The 21,595-nt window shown below is 38.8% G+C and overlaps 1 protein-coding gene across 2 annotated transcripts in view; it reads left to right on the plus strand.

Annotated features, from left to right (window-relative positions):
• The window catches only part of HSPA4 (heat shock protein family A (Hsp70) member 4), a 45,382-nt gene extending 24,013 nt beyond the window's left edge, over positions 1-21,369 (plus strand). For both annotated transcript variants that reach the window (XM_047084570.1, XM_047084579.1), the window contains 13 exons: positions 150-394; positions 5,818-5,894; positions 7,527-7,678; positions 8,189-8,295; positions 8,736-8,869; positions 9,861-10,042; positions 10,976-11,065; positions 14,487-14,639; positions 15,775-15,900; positions 16,613-16,720; positions 19,258-19,377; positions 20,750-20,911; positions 21,125-21,369. In XM_047084570.1, the coding sequence (XP_046940526.1) occupies positions 150-394; positions 5,818-5,894; positions 7,527-7,678; positions 8,189-8,295; positions 8,736-8,869; positions 9,861-10,042; positions 10,976-11,065; positions 14,487-14,639; positions 15,775-15,900; positions 16,613-16,720; positions 19,258-19,377; positions 20,750-20,911; positions 21,125-21,328 (1,860 nt within the window). In that variant the 3' untranslated portion in view covers positions 21,329-21,369. The remainder of the gene's footprint in view (positions 1-149; positions 395-5,817; positions 5,895-7,526; positions 7,679-8,188; positions 8,296-8,735; positions 8,870-9,860; positions 10,043-10,975; positions 11,066-14,486; positions 14,640-15,774; positions 15,901-16,612; positions 16,721-19,257; positions 19,378-20,749; positions 20,912-21,124) is intronic.
• Positions 21,370-21,595: the final 226 nt, after the last annotated feature.

A 21,595-nucleotide genomic window follows, 5' to 3' on the forward strand; every position in this document is an offset into this window, starting at 1 on the left:
CACAGTGTTTGTAACCGTGATTAAATGACATGTGCACATTACTTTGTGTCAAACTTAATGTGTCCCCTTGTTAATTTACCGGTTAAATATATATCATGATAAAAATTTCAATTGATTGGTTAATTTTTGAATTATCTTTTTTTCCTAAGGTTCTGGCCACTGCATTTGACACAACACTGGGAGGCAGAAAATTTGATGAGGTGTTAGTAAATCACTTCTGTGAAGAATTTGGGAAGAAATACAAGCTAGACATAAAATCCAAAATTCGTGCATTATTACGACTGTCTCAGGAGTGTGAGAAACTGAAGAAATTGATGAGTGCAAATGCTTCAGACCTCCCTTTGAGCATCGAATGTTTTATGAATGATGTTGATGTATCTGGGACTATGAATAGGTAATCAGATCACTATTTTAATGTTAAACTCAACTGTGATTTTTTTTCTCCACTTATGTTAGCATTTATGTAGCTAATTGTTGAAATTACCATGATTGTTGTAAGCTAACTTCTGTAGGTAAAAAGTAGAGACCATTCAGCCTCCTGCGTTTTCTGAAGTTTGGATTTGATTATTCTAATAATTTAGACTAATCTCTTTTACCTCATTATTTCAGTCAGTTGGTAGCTCTTGACAGGTGCTGCTGCATGTATTATATGTGAATTGCCAGTTTTCAAAAAATCAGGGCAAGGTGCTTTAATGCTGAATAATTCTGAATTTGATGTAGTCATTGATTCAGAAATTGGTGTTCTTGAGTAATTGAGGGTCACTTGTGGGCAGCAGCTCTTTTTATACAGTGCTGCAAGAATTCTGTGTTACTGATGTTTCATGGCTATCCTCAGAAATACCCAGAATGTTACCGTTGTCTAGTTGGGTTGCTTGGATGATGAGTGATAAGTTGTTTAGGATGTGAACTCTACTGATAGAAGTCAGGCATGGTTGATGGCTTGTTTGGGGAAAGTGTGGCTTCAATTATCCTCAAAAAATTGAGATCGAATTTGAATTAGATTTACTGTGCCTAGTAACCACATTTGTAATCACCTTTCCTCTCTACTTGAAAGTGATGGTTTTCATTTTTATTAAGCAGCATTGTGTGTGTATGTGTTGGGTGGTCTGGGGGGGCAAAGGAGTACCAGGGTATCTTTCAGAAATTGTTAGTAGAATGTTTTGTGGTAATTAGAGCCAAGTAGACATTTGTAAGTGGTTTATACTTTCTAAAAACTAAAAACAGTTAATTAACCTGTGTGCTTTTTTTTTCAACAGTTGTATTTTATGGACATCGAGTGCAAAGCTGTCATATTCTCTAGTTTATTGTCTTCATTTAGTCTGTAGTGCTCACCAGCAGTCTTTTTTTTTTTTTTTAACTAATGAAACCAGATAATTTCCGCCATCTAGCATTTCTTCTGATTAACTTTTGATGGGGTAAAATCCACGTAACGCTTTAAAATGAACAACTCTGTGCCATTTAGTACATTCACATTGTTGTGCGGTGACCACCTCTGTCTAGTGACAGAATGTTCTCATCGCCCCAAAATAAAACCTCATAGCCATTAAGCAGTTACTTCCCATCTTCCCCTGCCTCTCTTGTGTGGCAAACACTACTTTTTTTTTTTTTTTTAAAATCTATGGGTTTACCTATTCTGGGTGTTTCATGTAAATAGAAGTGTGCACTATGTGTTTTGCCATTTTTGTGTCTGACTTTAACACCGTGTTATCTGTGTTCATCATTCATGTTGTAACATGTATTGTTCTTCTATGCTTTTTATGGCAAATAGTATTTTGTTTGTATAGATAACATCACTTTTTTATCCTTTCATCACCTAATGGACCTTTGGGTTGTTTCTACCTTTTAGTTATCGTGAATGGTGCTTCTGTGACTATTCATGAATACGTGTTTGTTTAACTATCTTGTTTTCTGTTCTTTTGGGAATAAATGTAGGAGTGGAATTGCTGAGTCATATGGTAATTCTATGTGTAGTTTTTTGAGGAATTGCCAAACTATTTTCCTCAGCAGTTGGACCATTTTACATTCTCGCCAGCAGTGTACAAGGATTTCAGTTTCACCACCTTCTTGCTGACGCTTGTTACTACTACTTTATGTTAATGTCTCTCCATCATTTGAGTTGTTGGAAGGATATTTCCCTGATGGGTTTCTAAAAAATAGCACATGTGAACTCTGATAAATTCTTGACTGTTGATGACAGTTTTCCATGTCCACCGTTTGGTTGGATAGAACATAACCTTAGCTTCTGTTCTTTCCTTGATTATCTTAAATGGAATAATACTCTCCTTTGGCATATAGCATCGCTGTGGGATTATGACAGTGTGCTTTTCAGTTACTTGTTCTTTTTGTTAGATGCCCCCCACCCCCATTTCATTGATAATTTACAAATAATTTGGTTTTGTTGCTGGTGGTTTTTGATCTGTTTTTCCCAGGTATGCAGTGTGCATTTTCGGTATATAGTTTCATAGCTATTTAAATATGAGGGTTTTTTTCCTTGAATTACATTGTTCAATACTTGTTCTGTTCTTGTGCTTTGATTTTTATTCTTTCAGAATTTAATTTTTTTTAGAATGAGAGTGTTGCGTGAGCGGGGAGAAAGGCAGAGGAGGAGAGAGTCGTAAGCAGGCTCCATGCCAGCACGGAGCCTGATGTGGGGCTCAGTATGACCCTGAGATCATGATCTGAGCAGAAATCAAGAGATGAATGCTTAACCGACCGAGCCACCCTGGTGCTCTGGGTGAATTCTATAGTTACGTGAATTATTTTTCCAAACAAATTTTAAAAAGAATCAAAAAGCCTCTACCGTTGCTTTTGACATCTTTCTAGACTTCTCTCTGCACTTTTTTTTTCATTGTTTTTATGTTGGATATTTTCAAGTATTCAACACAACAAAGAATCTTATAGTGAACATTGTTAAGCTGCCACTTGGGTTCTATTTATAACGTTAACAGTGCTTGTTTTGTCATGTACCTATTCATCTATTCATCCTTCTGTCTATCCACCAATTTGTTTTGGTGCATCTGAAAATAGTGCACATCTATCTGTATACTTATCCCCAAATACTAAAGTATGCATATTAATCAGAATTCAGTGTTTTATAGTTTTTGGTTTTTTTATTTAATGACACACTCAATTTTTAAATGTTCATTTGCTGAGTTTTGACAAGTGCACACATCTTTGTAACTAGTACCCTTATCATGAAATAGACCATCTTGGAAAAGCTTCCTCAGGCCTTCATCCCTAGGGGCAGCCACTTAGGGGATTTTTCATTTTAGGGGCTCATAGATTACAATTCCCTGTTCTAGAACTTTTAAAGTTTTTTTTTTGTTTGTTTGTTTTTTTTAAAGATTTTTGAGTTTATTTATTTTGAGAGAGAGAGAGTGCCCATGTGTGAGCTGGGAAGGGACCTAGAGAGTGAAAGAGAGAGAATGAGAGAAAAGAATCCCAAGCAGTCTCTGCACTTTCAGGGAGGAGCTATACCTTACGATTGTGACATCGTGACCTGAACTGAAACCAAGAGTTGGACGCTTAACTCACTGAGCTATGCAGGCACCCCTAGAACTTCTTATAAATGCAGTCATATAGTATGTAGTTTTGTGTAAGACTTGCTTTGCATAAAACTTGAGTTTGACTTAGTTGTTGCATGTGTCGTTTGTTCCTCGTGTGTGCTGACTAGTGTACCATTATAGGGTTATTGTTTTCTTGATGGACACTGGCTTTTTCCAGTTTTATTGCTATTAGGGAAAAAAAACTCATAAAATTTTTTTTGGCGGGGCGTGGGGCGCCTGGGTGGCTCAGTTGGTTGAGTGTCTGACTTTGGCTCAGGTCATGTTCTCACAGTTCATGAGTTCAAGCCCCATACTGGGCTCACTGCTGTTAGAGTGGAGCCTGCTTTGGATCTTCTGTCTCCCTCTCACTTTGCCTCTCCCCTGCTCATGCTCTCTCTCTCTCAGAGATAAATACCATATTAAAAACATAAAAAAATTATTTTTATGTTTATTTTTGGGAGAGAGAGAGTGTGGACGAGAGCCGGGAGAGGCAGAGAGAGAGGGAAGAGAGAGAATCCTATGCAGGCTCTGCACTGAGAGTGAGGCTTCACTTCAACTCATGAACCATGACCTTAACCAGAATCAAGAGTTGGACTCTCAACTGCCTGAGCCACCCAGGCAGGCGCTCAGGAAAAAACTCATTTTAAACGGTCACCAACACGTAAGGGATTCAGTTGTTTTATGTCCTCATCAATATTGGCATAGGTGGTCTTAAATTTTGGCTCTTCTGGTGTGTTGTATATTCTGTACCTCAGAGATACAATTCATAAAAGTCAGACTCTTAAAGTGTGTAATCAGTGGGTTTTAATACATTCACAAAATTTGTAGCCATTACCACAAGGAAGTTGTAGAATATTTTCATCATCTCATAAACCCTGGATGAGCTGTCAAGCTATAAAAAAAACTTGGAGAAACCCTAAATGCATATTTCTAAACAAAAGAAGCCAGTTTGAGAAGGTTCCATGCTGTTTGATTTCAGGGGGAGTGAGCGATGAATAGGTGGAGCATAGGATTTTTAGGGCAGTGAAGCTATTCCATACGCCTTTATCAAGCTGGATATTTACCATCATACATTTGTCAAAGCCTATAGAACCCTAGTTTATATTACTGTATGTGTCTGTATTGGGAAGGTATCACGCTAATGCAAGATGTTAATAGGAGAATTGTGGGGGCCTGGTGAGGGGTATGTGGGAATTCTCTGTACTTTCTGTATATTTCTCTGTAAACCTAAAACTGAAAGTGTTTGAAGGAAAAAAAAAAAAAGGAAAAAAAGAAATTGTACCCATTTGCTGTCTTTCATCATCTGTTTCTCCTACTACAGCCCTAGGCAGCTATTCTTCTGCTTTTTGGATTTGCCCACTCTGAACATTGCATACAAATGGAGTCCTATAATATGTTTTCTTCTTTTTTTAAAAAAAATTTTTTAAGGGCACTGGGGTGGCTCACTTAAGCGTTTGACTTCTGCTCAGGTCATGATCTCACAGTTTGTGGGTTTGAGCCCCACGTTGGGCTCTTTGCTGACAGCTGAGAGGCTGGAGTCTGCTTCAGATTCTGTGTCTCCCTTTCTCTGTCCCTCTCTCTCTCAAAAATAAAAAAATTTTAAATGTTTTTTATTTATTTTTGAGAGAGCGAGAGAGAGTGCTCAAGCAGGAGAGAGGCAGAGAGAGAGGGAGACAGAGGATCTGAAGCCGGCTCCGCGCAGTGAGTACAGAGCCCCATGTGGAGCTTGAACTCATGAAACGAACCTTGAGATCATGAACTGAGCCGAAATCAAGAGTTGGCTCTTAATCCACTGAGTCACCTGCCCGCCCCTAATATGTGTTCTTTTTTGATTGGCTTCTTTCACCTCACATAATTTTTTAAAAGTTTAATAACCATCTTTTAACTAATATTAGTCTGTGTTACTGTATTCATTCCTTTTTATTCCTGAATACTGCTTGATGGACATTAGGTTTTTTTCTACTTTTTTGGCTGTTGTGAAGAATATTTATGTGCAATTTTTTGTGTGGACTTGTGTTTTCAATTAGTTTGGTTGTATACCTGGAGTGGAATTGTTGGGTCATACGGTAACACTGTGTTTAACATTTTGAGGAATTGACAAATCCTTTGCCAAAGTAGCCATACCATTTTGCATTCTCACCAGGAATATGTGAGGGGTCCAGTTTCTTTACATTCTTGCCAATACTTGTTATTACCTACCTTTTGATTATAGCCATGTATTCCCCACATAAAAGTGGAATGTGATTTGAACCTATTGCTGTTTTTTTCATAGAGGCAAATTTCTGGAGATGTGCGATGATCTCTTAGCTAGAGTGGAGCCACCACTTCGTAGTGTTTTGGAACAGGCCAGTAAGTATTATTGTGACTGAGTTGTTTGTATAATTCAGGCTCTTTGGAAAATGTCATTTATAACTTTTTGTTAAAGTTATATACATTTTCATTGTATGAACTGCTTTATTGCTGCGTGAAGCCTCTTGTTATCTGTATTTTTCCTCTGGAGCACCCCAGCCCCCACCCTTTTGATCATATTGTCCAGTGAAATCTAATACTTTTCTCGAGTTAATTCAGACTCAGAGGTGGATATAAGCATCTCATTTATTGGTAAAAATTGTCTTTTGCATTGCTGCTTATTCTAGTCTTAAAGCCTTTTCTGTCAGTGAATCTTTTGCTGACTGAGAAATACAGCAAAGGGAGGATGTGATAACCACAAAGCTATTTTAACAGGATGCTTTAATTTTATCTCTAGCTAAAAGTAGAAGTTTGATTTAGGAATGTATCCTTAATTTTTCTAAAACCTTCAACATACTTTTATTTGGAATCCACTGTTGTGTTGGTTGCTGAGTCTTTCAGTGTGTTGAGATATACTGTCATCTTGACAAAGGCCTAGCTCTTAAATCAGAGTGACTATGGCACACTGGCATGTACTTTTCCATACTGGGATATCCATTTCTTTAAATAGCCCTTCTCAACGTATCGTCAGTATTTGTTGCATAAAATGTGGTGTTAGTATTTTATGAATGACTGAAGACATTTGATGTGCACCTTCTTTACTTCTTTTATAAGGAGGCCGTACCTGTATTATTAACGTTCTAGATGGAATATTCAGGTGGCTAGACGTGCTTTGAATGCTTTTTCTTTCATGCCACATCAGGATCACTCAGTATTTCAAGGCTCTCTTATTTTTCCTTTGGCTAGCTTAAGTATTGGTGTTTAAACAATTCTTTGGTACTGTTTCAGAGATTACAGGGCCTGTACACTGCAGGGCATTGAGTATTCCTGGCACTCATGTCTTAAGTTCCAGTATTGTGCCACACTGTCCTTGTTATTTTGTGCATTAAAACATAACCTACTTGGGTCACCTGGGTGGCTCAGGAGGTTAAGCGCCCGACTTCGGCTCAGGTCATGATCTCACAGTTCACAGGTTCCAGCCCCACATCAGGCTCTGTGCTGGCTGGCTGTGCAGGCTGAGCCTGCTTGGAATCCCCCCCCCCCCCGCCCCCCCAGAGCGTGTGTGTGTGTGTGTGTGTGTGTGTGTGTGTGTGTGTGTATGTATGTATGTATGTATGTATGGGTAGTGGTGGTGGTGGCTGTGGGGTGAAGGAGTGGTGCAGTTTTGTTACATTTTAAGTTACTTTGTGTTAAGATGTTACATTGTTCTTTTATTTCAATGCAAAGTACTAATTTATTTTTATTTTTTTTAATTAAAAATTTTTTTTAAAGATTTTTTTTTATTTGAGAGAAAGAGAGAATGCATGTGATGCATATATGTGTGTGGGAGGGGCAGAAGGAGGGAGAGAGAGAATCCCAAGCAGGCTCTATGCTGTCAGTGCAGAGCCTGTCATGGGGCTTAGTCTCACAAATTGTGCGATCATGACCTGAGCTGAAATCAAGAGTCAGACACTTAACTGACTGAGCCACCCTGCTGCCCCGTAAAGTACTAAAGATTGTTTTAATCTATATCTTCTAATCATCTTAAAATAGAGTTAAAGAAAGAAGATATTTATGCAGTGGAGATAGTTGGTGGTGCGACACGAATCCCTGCAGTGAAAGAGAAGATCAGCAAATTTTTTGGAAAAGAACTTAGTACAACATTAAATGCTGATGAAGCGGTCACTCGAGGCTGTGCGTTGCAGGTGAGCTTTCTTTCATAGGTAGCTAGCCATTTATAGGTTATTGTTCCCAGATGGCTTTGCTTTTCTGTATTCACTAATAATCTGAGGTCACCTCAGGATGATCTGTAGGTGTAAGGTTCTGAAATTTTAGTTTTTAAAATGGATATCACAGGTGGTATTGATAAATGGAATTGTACCCTGTAATACACAGTAAGATAAATTAATTTATTAGAAGCATATGTAAGCCTGAGATATTATGAGAATTTGGCATACTAATCGTCTATATATGAAGTAATCTTCTACATCAGTTAAGTAAAGGTTTAAGTTAATGGGAAAATGGTAAGTAATGGCTGGAAGATAATTCGACAAATGATAACAAGTTTTTAAAACCACTTACTCAGACATCATTAAATAATTAATGTAAATACTTAAAAACCATTGATGGTTTTTTGAAGTTATTATTTATACATCTCATAATAGTTCATAATGTCTGTACTTGTCATATGGAATTTTTAAAAATTATTATTCTAGTGTGCAATCTTATCGCCTGCTTTCAAAGTCAGAGAATTTTCTATAACTGATGTAGTACCATATCCAATATCTCTGAGATGGAATTCTCCAGCTGAAGAAGGGTCAAGGTAATAACATTTATTAATTATTTTTATATTTAAAGTTAACTTAGTGTTAGGTCTGAGTAAAATATTGCCCTCTGTTTCTCATTTTACAAATCCGTAACGTTTTGTCACAGTGCATGAAGCAGAGTGATGCCTTACTTTAGTCTTGAGAATAAATTTGTGTCCTTATTTAGTTTCCTGTTGATCCGACTGAAATAATTGAAGACTTTTATGTGCTTGTTGAAGTATATTCCTTTTCTTAAAAATTGATTTTATACGTATGTATAGATAGACATGTCGGTTTTTTATTTTCCTTGGAAGCTCTTCTATCCTGGAAATGATGCCAGATGAGAGCAAGAGAAGAGTAACTAGAGCCATGCTATAATTACTAACATAGCATACATTGGTAAAAGTGTTCAGGAATATCTTAAATTGGTGTGTTTTTGTCTTTTTCCTTTATCTAGTGACTGTGAAGTCTTTACAAAAAATCATGCTGCTCCTTTCTCTAAAGTACTCACCTTTTATAGAAAGGAACCTTTCACTCTTGAGGCCTATTATAGCTCTCCGCAGGATTTGCCCTATCCAGATCCTGCTATAGGTAAGTAGAGTTGGGAATTAAAAAAAAAAAAAAAAAAGTACTTGGGAGAACTGGGATAGCAGGGCAAATACAATATTCTGAAGTTTAGTTCATACACAAAAAACCTCTGCCAGTCTTTTTACCAGTTCAGTACTAGCAGGATGGTTATTATTTAATTTGGTCTCCTATTATGTGGGCAGTTATTTCTTGGTTAATGAACATAGTGGGTATACCTTGCACATAATATTCCTAGATACTGAAAAAGAGTTAAATTCAGTTTTGACCATAACACAGAGTTATACACAGAAAATCATTAGGAAATTGTTAAATCAGTACCCTAGGTCATGGATCCATGTTGGTTAGAGTCTTCATAGACTCTCAGAAACTCTTACAATCTGGAAATAATACCAGGTAAAGAGAGAGAAATTAGAGTTACATGATAATTACAGAATTAGAATGCATGAGTCAAGTATAGGAATACCGTGAATGATACTTAGAAGCTATGGGAAAGGTAATCTCTGTTTTCCTCATTTATAAACTGGAATAAGAACGATCATTCATATTTTGCAGAGGTTTGTGAATTATAAAACTTAAGTAAAACTCTGGTATACCAACTGACTCCGTATATGGCAGTTTTTTGGTAAATGACAGAAGCAGTATGGAATCCCTGGGTTTGTTTTTTTTTTCAGTAGTGGAGAAGGTGACATCGGTTTAGGAACTTATCTGGCAGTGGCATATAAAGATGAATTGTAGTAAGGGACCAATGGTAAGGGAATGTTTGGAGGGTTAGGAGACGTTTGAATCCTTAATTGGGACAAGGTACTAAGAGTTTGACTATTTGTGAAAGACGAAGGAGAAATCTGATGATCATGTAAGCTTGTAAGAGTATTTGAAGCATCATGTTACTGACTTATCACTGGGAAATGGGCATAACCTGGCGATATAGGCATATATTCATGTTTGAATTCGTCCTTTCAGGTCATATTTTCTCTTTTGTCTCATATGTCCCTAGCTCAGTTTTTAGTTCAGAAAGTCACTCCTCAGTCTGATGGCTCCAGTTCAAAAGTGAAAGTCAAGGTGCGAGTAAATGTCCATGGCATCTTCAGTGTGTCTAGTGCATCTCTAGTGGAAGTGCTCAAGTTTGAGGAAAATGAGGAACCGATGGAAACAGATCAGAATGCAAAGGAGGAAGAGGTAATTTGGATGTTTTATACTAGAGGTGACTTGGCTAGAAATTCTAGCAAATTTACTGGGTGGCAAGGGAGGAACTTTGTGACAGAGTGCTGAGGGTGAGTTTGCACGTGTTCCCTTATTCAAGCAGATACGTCTTTATACAGTCTTTCAGTTGAGTTATTTTTGATTCTGATTACTGAAGAATGCTTGGAGTCTCAGTTATTTTCACAAGTAGATTGTATTCTCATTGGAATCATTCACTGGGCCTCATCCTTCTTGTTCATCAAAATCAAGGCTTTATGAAACTACTGAGTCTCCAGAGATTTTATTGAGTTGGTCTGGATTAAGGCCCAGGTATCAGTTTTAGAAGCCTCCGAGGTCATTCTAATGTGCTGCAGGCATTGAGAGCCAAGAATTGAGGTCTCCACAAACTTTGTTTTATCATTATTGTCAGCCTTTGTTCTTTTAACAGAATTCTGAAGGTGTTCAGCTCCCCTAGTACATGCAGTGGTTCTACTTGGGAGGATGAAAAGACTAATTTAAAAACTTGAAAGTCTCCAGACTTTTGAGAGAAATTTACTCATGAGGAAGCTGGAAGAAACTCCTTTCTCTTCAGAAACGTCTGTTAAATACACTGATGATGCCACACTGCATCAGATGAGTTTACAAAGTAGTAAAGTACACTGATGTGGTTTACAGAGTAGTTCCACAGCCACCCTGGTTTACGTAACAACTGTTACTCCGTTGTGCAGATGTATGAACTGAGATCCAGAGAGGAAGACTTCCCTATTAGAGATAACATATGTCATAGCTGGAATTGGAGTCTAGATATTCTGAGTGCTGATAATTGAGCAGGAATTACCTACCATGTGATTTTGCCTCTGTGTTAGGAGGGTTGCTTACTCTTTCATTAGTGTTTCCTAGTTTCGGGATTTGATACGACCTGTTTTTCAGAAGATGCAAGTGGATCAGGAGGAACCACATGCTGAAGAGCAGCAGCAGCACACACCAGCAGAGAATAAGGCAGAGTCTGAAGAAATGGAGGTATAAGTTGTGTGTGTGTGTGTGTGTGTGTGTGTGTGTGTGTGTGTGTGTAATTATTTTTTTTTGAGAGACGGAGGGCATGAGTGGGGGAGGGGCAGAGAAAGGGTGAGAGAATCCCAAGCAGGTTCCATGGTGTCGGCATGGAGCCCAGCATGGGACTTGTTCCCACAAACTGCAAGATAACGACCTGAGCCGAAATCAAGAGTCAGGTGCTCAACCTACCCAGGTGCCCCATAGTTGTGTTTGTGAATGTGATTTGTAATCTCTTCACATCGATGGTTTGGCTGAGGTAGTGCATCTTCGAAGGTAGTTATGCATTTGACCCTTGAATAATGCGCAGGTTAAGGATCCTGACCCCTATGCAGTAAAAAGCCTGTGTATAACGTCTGGCTCCCCCAAAAGTTGACTAGTGGCCTACTGTTGACCAGAAGCCCTACTAGTCACAAAATAAGTAGTTGATTAACTCCTTTTGTATGTTACATGTATTAAATATTGTATTCTTACAAGAAGATAAGCTAGAGAAAAAATGTTACTAAGAAAATCATAAAGCAGAGACCATGCACTTGGAGTACTGTACTGTTTCAAAAAGAAATCCATATATGCATGGACCTGTGCAGTTCAAACCTGTATTATTCAAGGGTCAGCTGTGTTAGGAACTCTCCATGTATTTGAAACTTTTAAGCAAGATTTTGTAGTGTGTTTGGAAAGTGTTTGGCTAGAACATTGAACTGTAGTCCATTTGGTATGTGGGAAGAATGTAGTCAGAAACTAGTTTTGCTAGGTTGTGATTGGTTCTTGTTGGTTTCTGAATGGCTGTTGGTGTTAGTCATCCTACCTATAATTTATTTTTTACTGATAAATGGGACATAATTTTTTCAGATTTTGTTATCTGACACTTGTCTTTTGTCTAAAGATAGTGTTTTAAATAAGAAGGTATATCCTAACTACTTATTTGAAAATATATATGTAACACTGTTGAATCCTTCACGATCCTATTTTTTTTATTTATTTTTTTAAATTTTTCTTGAGAGAGTGAGAATGCGCCCATGTGCGTGGTGGGGGTGGGTGTGGTGCAGGCAGAGAGAGAGGGAGAGAGAGGACCCCACAACAGCTGTCAGCATGGAGCCTGACTTGAGGCTTGATCTCATGAACCACAAGATCACGACCTGAGTGAGCCCAAATCCAGAGTTGGAAACTTAACTGGCTGAGCCACCCAGGTGCCCCTGTAATCCTGTTCTTTAACTTGGTGACGTCCAAGTTTTCGTGTTTAAATTTGTTGTCAGTATTGAAAACGTGTTTTCTTTCAACTTAGGATATTGCAATGTGTAGTCTAACCTTTGTAACCTATTTCTGATTGTTTGGCAGAACCTGTAGATGGCTTAAGTCTGTAAACTCATTTTTTTTTTTAAAGTTTTTGTTTTTAAGTTTATTTCCGAGAGAGAGAGAGCAGGGGAGGGCCAGAGAGAGAGGGAGACAGAATTCCAAGCAGGCTCTGTACTGTCAGCACAGAGCCTGATGTGGAGCTCAGACTCACAGAACTGTGAGATCATGACCGGAGCTGAAACCAAGAGTCAGATGCTGAATTGACTGGGCCCCCAGGCGGTGCTGTTAACTCATTTTCACATCAGCTTATTAGTATATTTGAAATTATTGTGAGTGTGCAAATCATAAAAAAGAATAATGGTCAGAGGAAGTGGAAAAGCCTACTTATAGGCCTTTTCCAAGGTAGAAAACCATTCATGGTGAGTGGTTGAGGGCAACAGTCTGAGGGAGTAGTACTTTGTGTGTATATGGAGAACTGTCGAGGAGAAAGGAAAGGTGCTCTGTCCCTTCCCCTCCTAGTGCTGTGGAGCTGTGGGAAATTTCAGTGGGCTGGTTAGGCTTCTTCGCTGACGTGGCTTGAGAGCTGACACCTTTCCTAGTATGAAATTAAATGCAAATGATAAATTTTAGAAACTGACTTAACTTGGATAGGAGGTGGGGGAAATGGCTTTGAAATTGTGCCTTGTATCATACAGCAAATTGAATTCCAGATAAGTTAGGTAGTTAAAAAAAAAAAAAACAAAACAGCAAATGAATATTTTTCCAGTCTTTGGATCAGGGAGGGCTTTGAAAGCATGAAAGCAATGAAAGTTATCCCAAAGGAAAAAAAGGGATACATTTAACAATAAAGACTTGTATAGATATATGGACAAATAATACAAAGTTAAAAAAAGCGGAAAAAGTCAGTTGAGGGAAAAAAATCACTAAAATGCTAAGAGATGTTGGTTGATAAATGTCAAGGGAATATGAAGAAATAGGTAAGTGTGTGAGATAAGGTTATTTTTTTTTAATAAAGTGTATTTATTTTGAGAGAGAGAGAGAGAGAGAGCAAGAGCGCTCATGTGCAAGTGGGAGAGGAGCAGAGAAAGAGGGAGCAAGAGAGAATCCCAAGCAGGGTCTGCATTGACGGCATGGAGATATGAGGTTTGAATTCACAAGCCAGGAGTGAGATTATGACCTGAGCTGAAATCAAGACTCGGATACGTAACTGAGCCATCCAGGCACACCAAGGTTATTGACCCAAAGAAAATCATAGATGATGGTAAACAAATTCTTGTTTGTGGCCAGGGTGTGGTGGATGGATTGTCTGATTCTTTGTGAGAATGTAAATTGGTATAGATGATCTGGAAATCATATTGGTAATAGGTTTCTGAACCATAAATTCATATCTTTCCCTAATATCATATCCAAATCTGTATGTTTAGATAAGATTGGAAGAAAATTGGAGAAGATTTAGTAGTGATTATGTGTTGGGACATCTGGCTGGCCCAGTCGGTTAAGTGTCCGACTTTGACTCAAGTCATTATCTCACAGCTCTTGGGTTTGAGCCTTGCGTCGGGCTGTATGCTGACAGCTCTGAGCCTGGAGCCTGCTTAGGAGACTGTGTCTCCCTTGCCCTCTGCGCCCCCCTTCTGCCCCCCCCCCCCCCGCCTGTGCTCTGTCTCTCTGTCTCTGTCTCTCAAAAATAAAGAAAACGTTAAAACATTAAAAAAAATTGTGATTATGTGTTGATTGTGGGATTATGGGAGGTTTTGTGTGTGTTTATGCAGTGCGGCAGTATTCGGTATATTTACATTGTGATGTAGCCAGTCTTCTAAACGTTTTCATCTTGCCGTTTGGAAACTCTGTGCGTATTAACCAGCAACTCCCCATTCCCCCATGTCCCTTACCCCCAGCCCCTGGCACCCACCATTACTTCTGTGGCTGTGGATTTGACTACTCACAGTATTTATATTTTTAACTTTGCAGATACTATAAGAAGTAGCCCCAGGTTATTGAGATTAGAATACAAAGTGATAAAAAAGCAAAAAGAACTCTTGAAATGGAAGTTTAAGGTGGCCCATATATGTTTGTTAATAGTGATTTCTTGTTATTTTAGACCTCTCAAGCTGGATCAAAAGACAAAAAGATGGACCAACCACCCCAAGCCAAGAAGGCAAAAGTGAAGACCAGTACTGTGGACCTGCCCATTGAGAATCAGCTGTTATGGCAGATAGACAGAGAGATGCTCAACTTGTACATTGAAAATGAGGTGGTTATTTCCAGCCTCTTAGAATATTCAGCTAACTGATGAATATGGCCATAGAGCTCAAACTCTTTGTCTAGTGACCTTTATGGGGCTTGAGGCAGCAATTTTAGGTTTTTGGGTAATGCAAGGGCAAATCCCATGTAATGTCAAAATTCTTCTCTGGTTATATGTCTGTATTGCTAGAAGCTGTGTTATGAGATCTTTAACATTACGTCTTTGATTTAATGGTGGTATTGTTCATGTTCAGGTGTGTGAGTGTGTTTGTTTACTTGGGAGGTTGGCATGTTTGATGAGGTGGGTCATGGAAGTTGATGGTAGTAGAAATCAAAGCATCAGTGGTAGTGCTATTTTGTTCATTAGTTCCTTTCCCTACTGCTAGTCAATACTGAACTCTTGTTATGGTGAGTGATGCAAGGTTTGGGACCCTGCAGCACAAATTATTGAATGAATTGTCTGCTGTTAGTTTTTTTTTTTTTTTTTTTTTTTTTAAATATCATGTATCCCTTGGATCTTAGATTTGTTTTATAGAATTATAGCATTTACACTGTGTGAATGATTTGATGTTTTTCTTTGGTATTGTGTAGTAGTACTGCAGAGTATACCACCTTGCGACATTGAGCTGATAGTTTCTTAAACTTCACTTGTCTTAAATTCTCTTCCTTATTTTTGCTTTTGAGTTTCTAAATATTGATAATTTCTATTTATTTTTTATTATAAAAAAATTTTTTTTTAACTTTTACTCAGTTTTGAGAGATAAGAATGTGAGCAGGTTAAGGGCAGAGAGGGAGAAGGAGACACAATCTGAATGAAGCAGGTTCCAGACTCCGAGCTGTCAGCACAGAGCCCGACAACAGGGCTCGAACTCAGGAGCTGGGAGATCATGACCTGAGCTGAAGTCAGATGCTTAACTGACTGAGCCACCCAGGCGCCCCTATTTTTTTTCTAAGCACACCTACAAAACTCAGAGTTGATCTTCATAATTTATTGAGGACTCATATTTCCACTTCTCATTCATGGATGATTTGCAGAGCTAAGAGGATTTGGGGAAGAAGGATTCTCTCCTTGTAGGACGACATTAGTTAACATTTAAGAGGACCTCGTCTCAGCTGTCTGAATATCTAATGTGTACTGTTCTCAGGGTAAGATGATCATGCAGGATAAACTGGAGAAAGAGAGGAATGATGCCAAGAATGCTGTGGAAGAGTACGTGTACGAGATGAGGGACAAGCTTAGCGGCGAGTATGAGAAGTTTGTGAGTGAAGCTGTAAGTATGTGCCTGCCTATTCCATGTTTTCTGGGAGTGGCCTCAGCTGTATTAGGTAGAAAGGGAGCTGGCATCTGTAGGTATATGTTCAAATGATTAAAATGTGCTTTTCTGGGGGAAAAGTGTTGTATTTTTTTAGTGCAATGATTCCCAAAGGCTAGTCTTCATCATTTTTTTGTTTGTTTTTGTTGCATCACTTTTTGATACATTTGCATGCTATTATTTACCTTGTATTTAAAAAAAATCAGCTCACTTTTCTTTGAGGCTTACTGTTATTTTATTTCACTTTTAAAAAATTGAGATGTAATTGATACATAAACATTATGTTAGTTTCAGGAGTACAACATAGTGACATGTGCAAACCTGAAATGATGACCGTAAGTCTAGTTAAACATCTGTCACTACACATAGTTACAAAAGTTTTTTTAAGATTTTATTTTTTTATAGCTTACATATTTTCAAATGCTTTTTGTATTTCTGAAAATTTCAAACATCCAAATGTGTCCAAATTTTTAAACCTATCCCTTACATACCAGAGAGAATTATAAAACTGTCTGCAGGTAATAAGTAAAATAATACTGCCAGTCTTGTCTGTGTCTCCCTACTCCCCCCATATTTTAGAGGGAATTCAGATGCTGTAGTCTGTGCTTCTGACTTCACTGGCCAGTTGACTAATTTTTGTCATCACTAATTATATTTTATTCATCTTTAGGATCGTAACAGTTTTACCTTGAAATTAGAAGATACTGAAAACTGGTTGTATGAGGATGGAGAAGACCAGCCAAAGCAAGTTTATGTTGATAAATTGGCAGAATTAAAAGTAAGTGATTTTGGGGGGGCTGGGGAGAGAGAGACAGAGACAGACAGACAGACACCCAGGTGCTCCAGAGCATGCGACTCTTGATCTTGGGAGTTGTGAGTTCATCCCCCATGTTGGACCTAGTGCTTCCTTTTTTTTTCTTTCATTTTTAAATTAAAAAAAAAAAAAAATTTTTTTTTTTTTTAGCATTCATTTTTTGAGGGACAAAGTATGAGTGGGGGAGGGGCAGAGAGAGAGGGAGATACAGACTCTGCAGCAGGCTCCAGGCCCTGAGCTGTCAGCACAGATATCGATGCGGGGCTTGAAGTCAAGAACCATGAGATAGTGACCTGAGCCGAAGTTGGATGCCTAACCGACTGAGCCACCTAGGTGCCCCGTTATCTTTGTTTTAGAACCTTGTAGTAACAAAATTATTTTTCTGAAAATGGAGTTTAGCCTTAAAATGTTTCACTGAAGGAGATTGCATTCTTGACACAGAGGTGGAAAACCTAGCAAAACCTGTCCTAAAGGCAACTGTAATGCAATTGAGGGAGGGTTGTTATGTAACTTTTTTTTTTAAGTTTTATTTGTATTTATTTTGAGAGAGAGAGAGAGCGCGAGTCGGGTGGGGGGACAGAGAGAGAGAGGGAGAGAGAGAATCTTAAGGAGGCCCCATGCTGCCAGCACAGAGTCCGATGTGGGGCTTGAACTCATGAAGCTGCGAGATCATGATCTGAGCTGAAACCAAGAATTGGATGCTTAACCGACTGAGCCACCCGGGAGCCCCATAAAGCTTTGATTTTCAGTAAAGCAAAAACATCTGGTTTTGTATTAAAGAATCTGATCATTAAACTTAGGGTTGAAAGCACAAAAAAATGAAGGGGCTGAAAAAGTTCAGTTGGGAGAATGTTAGGGTGAAGATCTAAAGGCCCTTGGATCATTCCTGGTACACTGAATGTTTTAGTGCATGTCCAGGGTCATTGCCTTTTCTGTGAGTTAAGGGCTGCAAATGAATGAAGTGACTGTGTTTGAATAAAACTTTATTTAAAAAAAAATAACAAAAAATGATCTAAGGTTGAGGCCTTTGTTTGCAAAAGGATGCAAATGCACAAGAAGAACTTTTCACCTTTCTGTGGATTACTTTGTTGTCAAACTGGGCCATTGTGACTCCCTTCTGAAATGGAATTGCTCAAGGACCGTGCCTTCAAATTTCCTGTCATTCTGGAAGGATATTAAGAGCTTCCAGAGAGATCCTTCAGATTGAGTTTTTTTAGTTTTTATTATGGGCGATGTTCAAACACAGTAAAGTAGAACAGTAGTTTCAACTTTTGTCAGTTCATGACCAATTTTGTTTCATTTTTGCTCCCTTCCACTCCTAGGTATTTGATGAAAGTCTTTTGTGTTGTATTTAATCTGAAAATATTTCAGTATGTATTTAAAAGAAAATGCAACATGAAACTATATATCATTATTACATTAAAAAATTCTTTCGTATCCCCCCCTACCATCCCCATCCCCCTTTTTAATGTTTATTTAGCTTGAGAGAGAGTGAGCAGGGTAGGGGGAGAGAGGGAGAGGGAGACAGAGAATCCTAAGCAGGTTCCATCCTGGCAGTGCAGAGCCTGACGTGGGGGCTTGAACTCAAAAACTGTGAGATCGTGACCTTAGCTGAAACCAAGAGTCAGATGCTTAACTGGCTGAGCTGCTCAGGCTCCCCTTTATTTTTTTATTTTTTAATTAAAAAATTTTTTAAATGTTTATTTTTGAGAGCGGGTGGGTAGGGGAGGGACAGAGAGAGAGGGAAACACAGAATATGAACCAGGCTCCAGGCTCTGGGCTGTCAGCACAGAGCCCAATGTGGGGCTCAAACCCACAAACTGTGGGACCATAATCTGAGCCGAAGTCGGATGCTTAACCAACTGAGCCACTCAGGCGCTCCTTTAATACCACTTTAATGTTACTGTGTATTTAGTTTTCAAATTCCAGTTGTTTTATAAAGTATTTTTTAGTTAGTTTGACTCAGGAACCCCATAAGGACCATACATGCTCCTTTGTCTCCTCAATCTGTGTAGTTATCTTTCTGCCCCCTTAGTTATTAAACACAAAACAAAACAAGACAAAAAAACTAGAAAATCTGATCTAGTTTTTTTGTTTTTCTGCTTATTACGGTCTAATTTACTTCTGTGGTGTTTATTGCCATCTAATAAATTCATGGTTAGAACTAGAGACTTCAGATTTAATTTACAAACTGTTTTTTTGGCACATGTGCTTCGTACTTAGGATTGTGTATCACTATCGGGAGGCATCTATTTTTGGGTTGTCTCCCCACTGTGTTTTGAAAATTAGGACTCCAGTGACAAGTTGAACTGTGGCTCCACATGGAACCAGTATAGAGGTATATTCTCATATTTAGCCTAAGGATATATTTCACTGGGCTGGGGAGCATTATTGGGCTTTTTATATATAGCACATGGAAATGAAATGTATTCCATAGTAGATCTCGGTAATAGTAGAGACAATACTACTTTGATAGTTTAAGCATTCTTTCGTCTGTTAAGAATCTAGGTCACCCTATTAAGATGCGATTCCAGGAATCTGAAGAAAGACCAAAATTATTTGAAGAACTAGGGAAACAAATCCAACAGTATATGAAAGTAATCAGCTCTTTCAAAAACAAGGTATCTATTTTTTTTGTTGTTGTTGTTGTTCCTTTCCCTACTTTTACTTTGGTAGAGTTAAGTTTTGAGGCATAACAGCTCTTTCCTTTCCTTTCCTTCCCTTCCCTTCCCTTCCCTTCCCTTCCCTTCCCTTCCCTTCCCTTCCCTTCCCTTCCCTTCCCTTTCCCTTTCCCTTTCCCTTTCCCTTTCCCTTTCCCTTTCCCTTTCCCTTTCCTTCCCCTTCCCCTTCCCCTTCCCCTTCCCCTTCCCCTTCCCCTTCCCCTTCCCCTTCCCCTTCCCCTTCCCCTTTCCTTTCCCCTCCCCCTCCCCCCTCCCCCTCCCCCCTCCCCCCTCCCCCCTTCCCCCTTCCCTTCCCTTTCCTCTCCTCTATTGTTCAGTAATACTGCTGGGTTTTTTGTTTTTTGGATGTTAGTGTAATGTGTATGATATTTTATTGACTCTTACCAAGAACGCTGTGATTTGCTACTCTGTTTTAATAGGTAGAATCTGGAAGTGAGCAGTATTGTTCAGTTTCCTTTTCTTGCTCTGAAATGCGTATCATTTACTTAATCTGCTCTATCCTGGTCTTTCTGAGAACCATTAGGCATACAGTTTGGTTTGTTATGGAAAATTTTTTAAATGTTTATTTTTGAGAGAGAGACACAGAGTGCAGGTGTGAGAGGGGCAGAGAGAGACAGACACAGAATCCGAAGCAGGCTCCAGGCTTTGAGCTGTCAGCACAGAGCCTGATGTAGGGCTTGAAGTCATAAAAGGTTAGATCATGACTTGAGCCGAAGTCGGACACTTAACCAACTGAGCCACCCAGGCACCCCTCCCAAATTACTATTGAAGGGGCTGGGGTTTGGCCCGACGTCTGGCCCCACAAAGTATGGGTTCTTAACCACTCACTATAGTCCAGGTTCTTGATGGTCTGTCAGTGTAAGAAGCTTTGAGTGATAAATTGGGCTTATTTATTGAAAAAGAATTTGCTTCTGAAAGGTCTCCTTTATAAAATTGTTTTTGTTATTGTTCTGGTTCCTCACTAGTATGCCTAAACTTCAGTTCTCCTATCTAATGGCCTGTAATGTCATGTTTGTGAAATTATCTTCATAAGATTGTGTGTCAGGCCTGTGCTTTTTATGCTGTTGAAGTCTTTTAATTGCTATCTTTTGTGTATATTTGGCCCTTAAGTTTGTTTCCTGAGTATTTTAAAAATTGGGGTTACTCTTTCTTGAAATTTTTTTTAAGGAATTGAATTTCTATTGAGATTGTGAGGCTAAATGTGCTTCATTTTTGAAAAGCCTGTAACTTTCTGAAAGATGGCAGACAACTGGATATTTGGGTGGGTAGAGTATCATCCTTTGACCCTTGTCTGGTTGTCTCCTGGTTGCAGGAGGACCAGTATGACCATTTGGATGCTGCAGACATGATGAAGGTGGAGAAAAGCACAAATGAAGCCATGGAGTGGATGAATAACAAACTGAATCTGCAGAACAAGCAGAGTCTGACCGTGGATCCAGTTGTCAAGGCAAGAGAGATTGAAGCTAAAATTAAGGTAATTTATAGCCTTGATATTTAATTATCTTTTCTTGTCAGCCTTGTTATTAATTATTAACAATCCTTAAAGTGACACTTAGCTGGGAACTTCGTTACTGCATCTTAGTTTCTGGCTTCTGGTTGGGAGATGGTGGGCTTGGGTTCATTTGAGTGGGTCACGTCAAATTTGTTATTTTGTAAGAACCCACGATTTTCTCTTCTGTCGTTCTAGGAGTTGATGAGTATCTGTAGCCCTATAATTTCAAAGCCCAAACCCAAAGTGGAACCTCCAAAAGAGGAGCAAAAAAATGCAGAGCAGAATGGACCAGTGGATGGACAAGGAGACAGCCCAGGCCCTCAGGCTGCCGAGCAGGGTACAGACACAGCTGTGCCTTCGGATTCAGACAAGAAGCTTCCTGAAATGGACATTGATTGATTCCAACAATTGTTTATATTAAAACAGACTATTATAAAGCTTTAAGTTGTCAACTTTGTTCTAAATATCAACTAGAGCAATCAAATACTGGAGATTTCTTAGTCAGTTTTTAGGGGATTTCGGGGGAGGGGATATAGGTAATGTATGGAGCATTTTGACTTCTAAATAGTTAGATACAGAAATTAAGTGCATTGTATCTTTTTCATAATGGTACTATTTAGAAGCCCAGTTAGTCTTACTTACCGAGCTTCTGCTTCACTCCTTTTA

Source organism: Lynx rufus, unplaced genomic scaffold (assembly GCF_022079265.1).
Source record: "Lynx rufus isolate CCGP_SWC_20201006 ecotype Redwood Valley unplaced genomic scaffold, mLynRuf1.p SCAF_1, whole genome shotgun sequence".
NCBI classification, from domain to species: domain Eukaryota; kingdom Metazoa; phylum Chordata; class Mammalia; order Carnivora; family Felidae; genus Lynx; species Lynx rufus.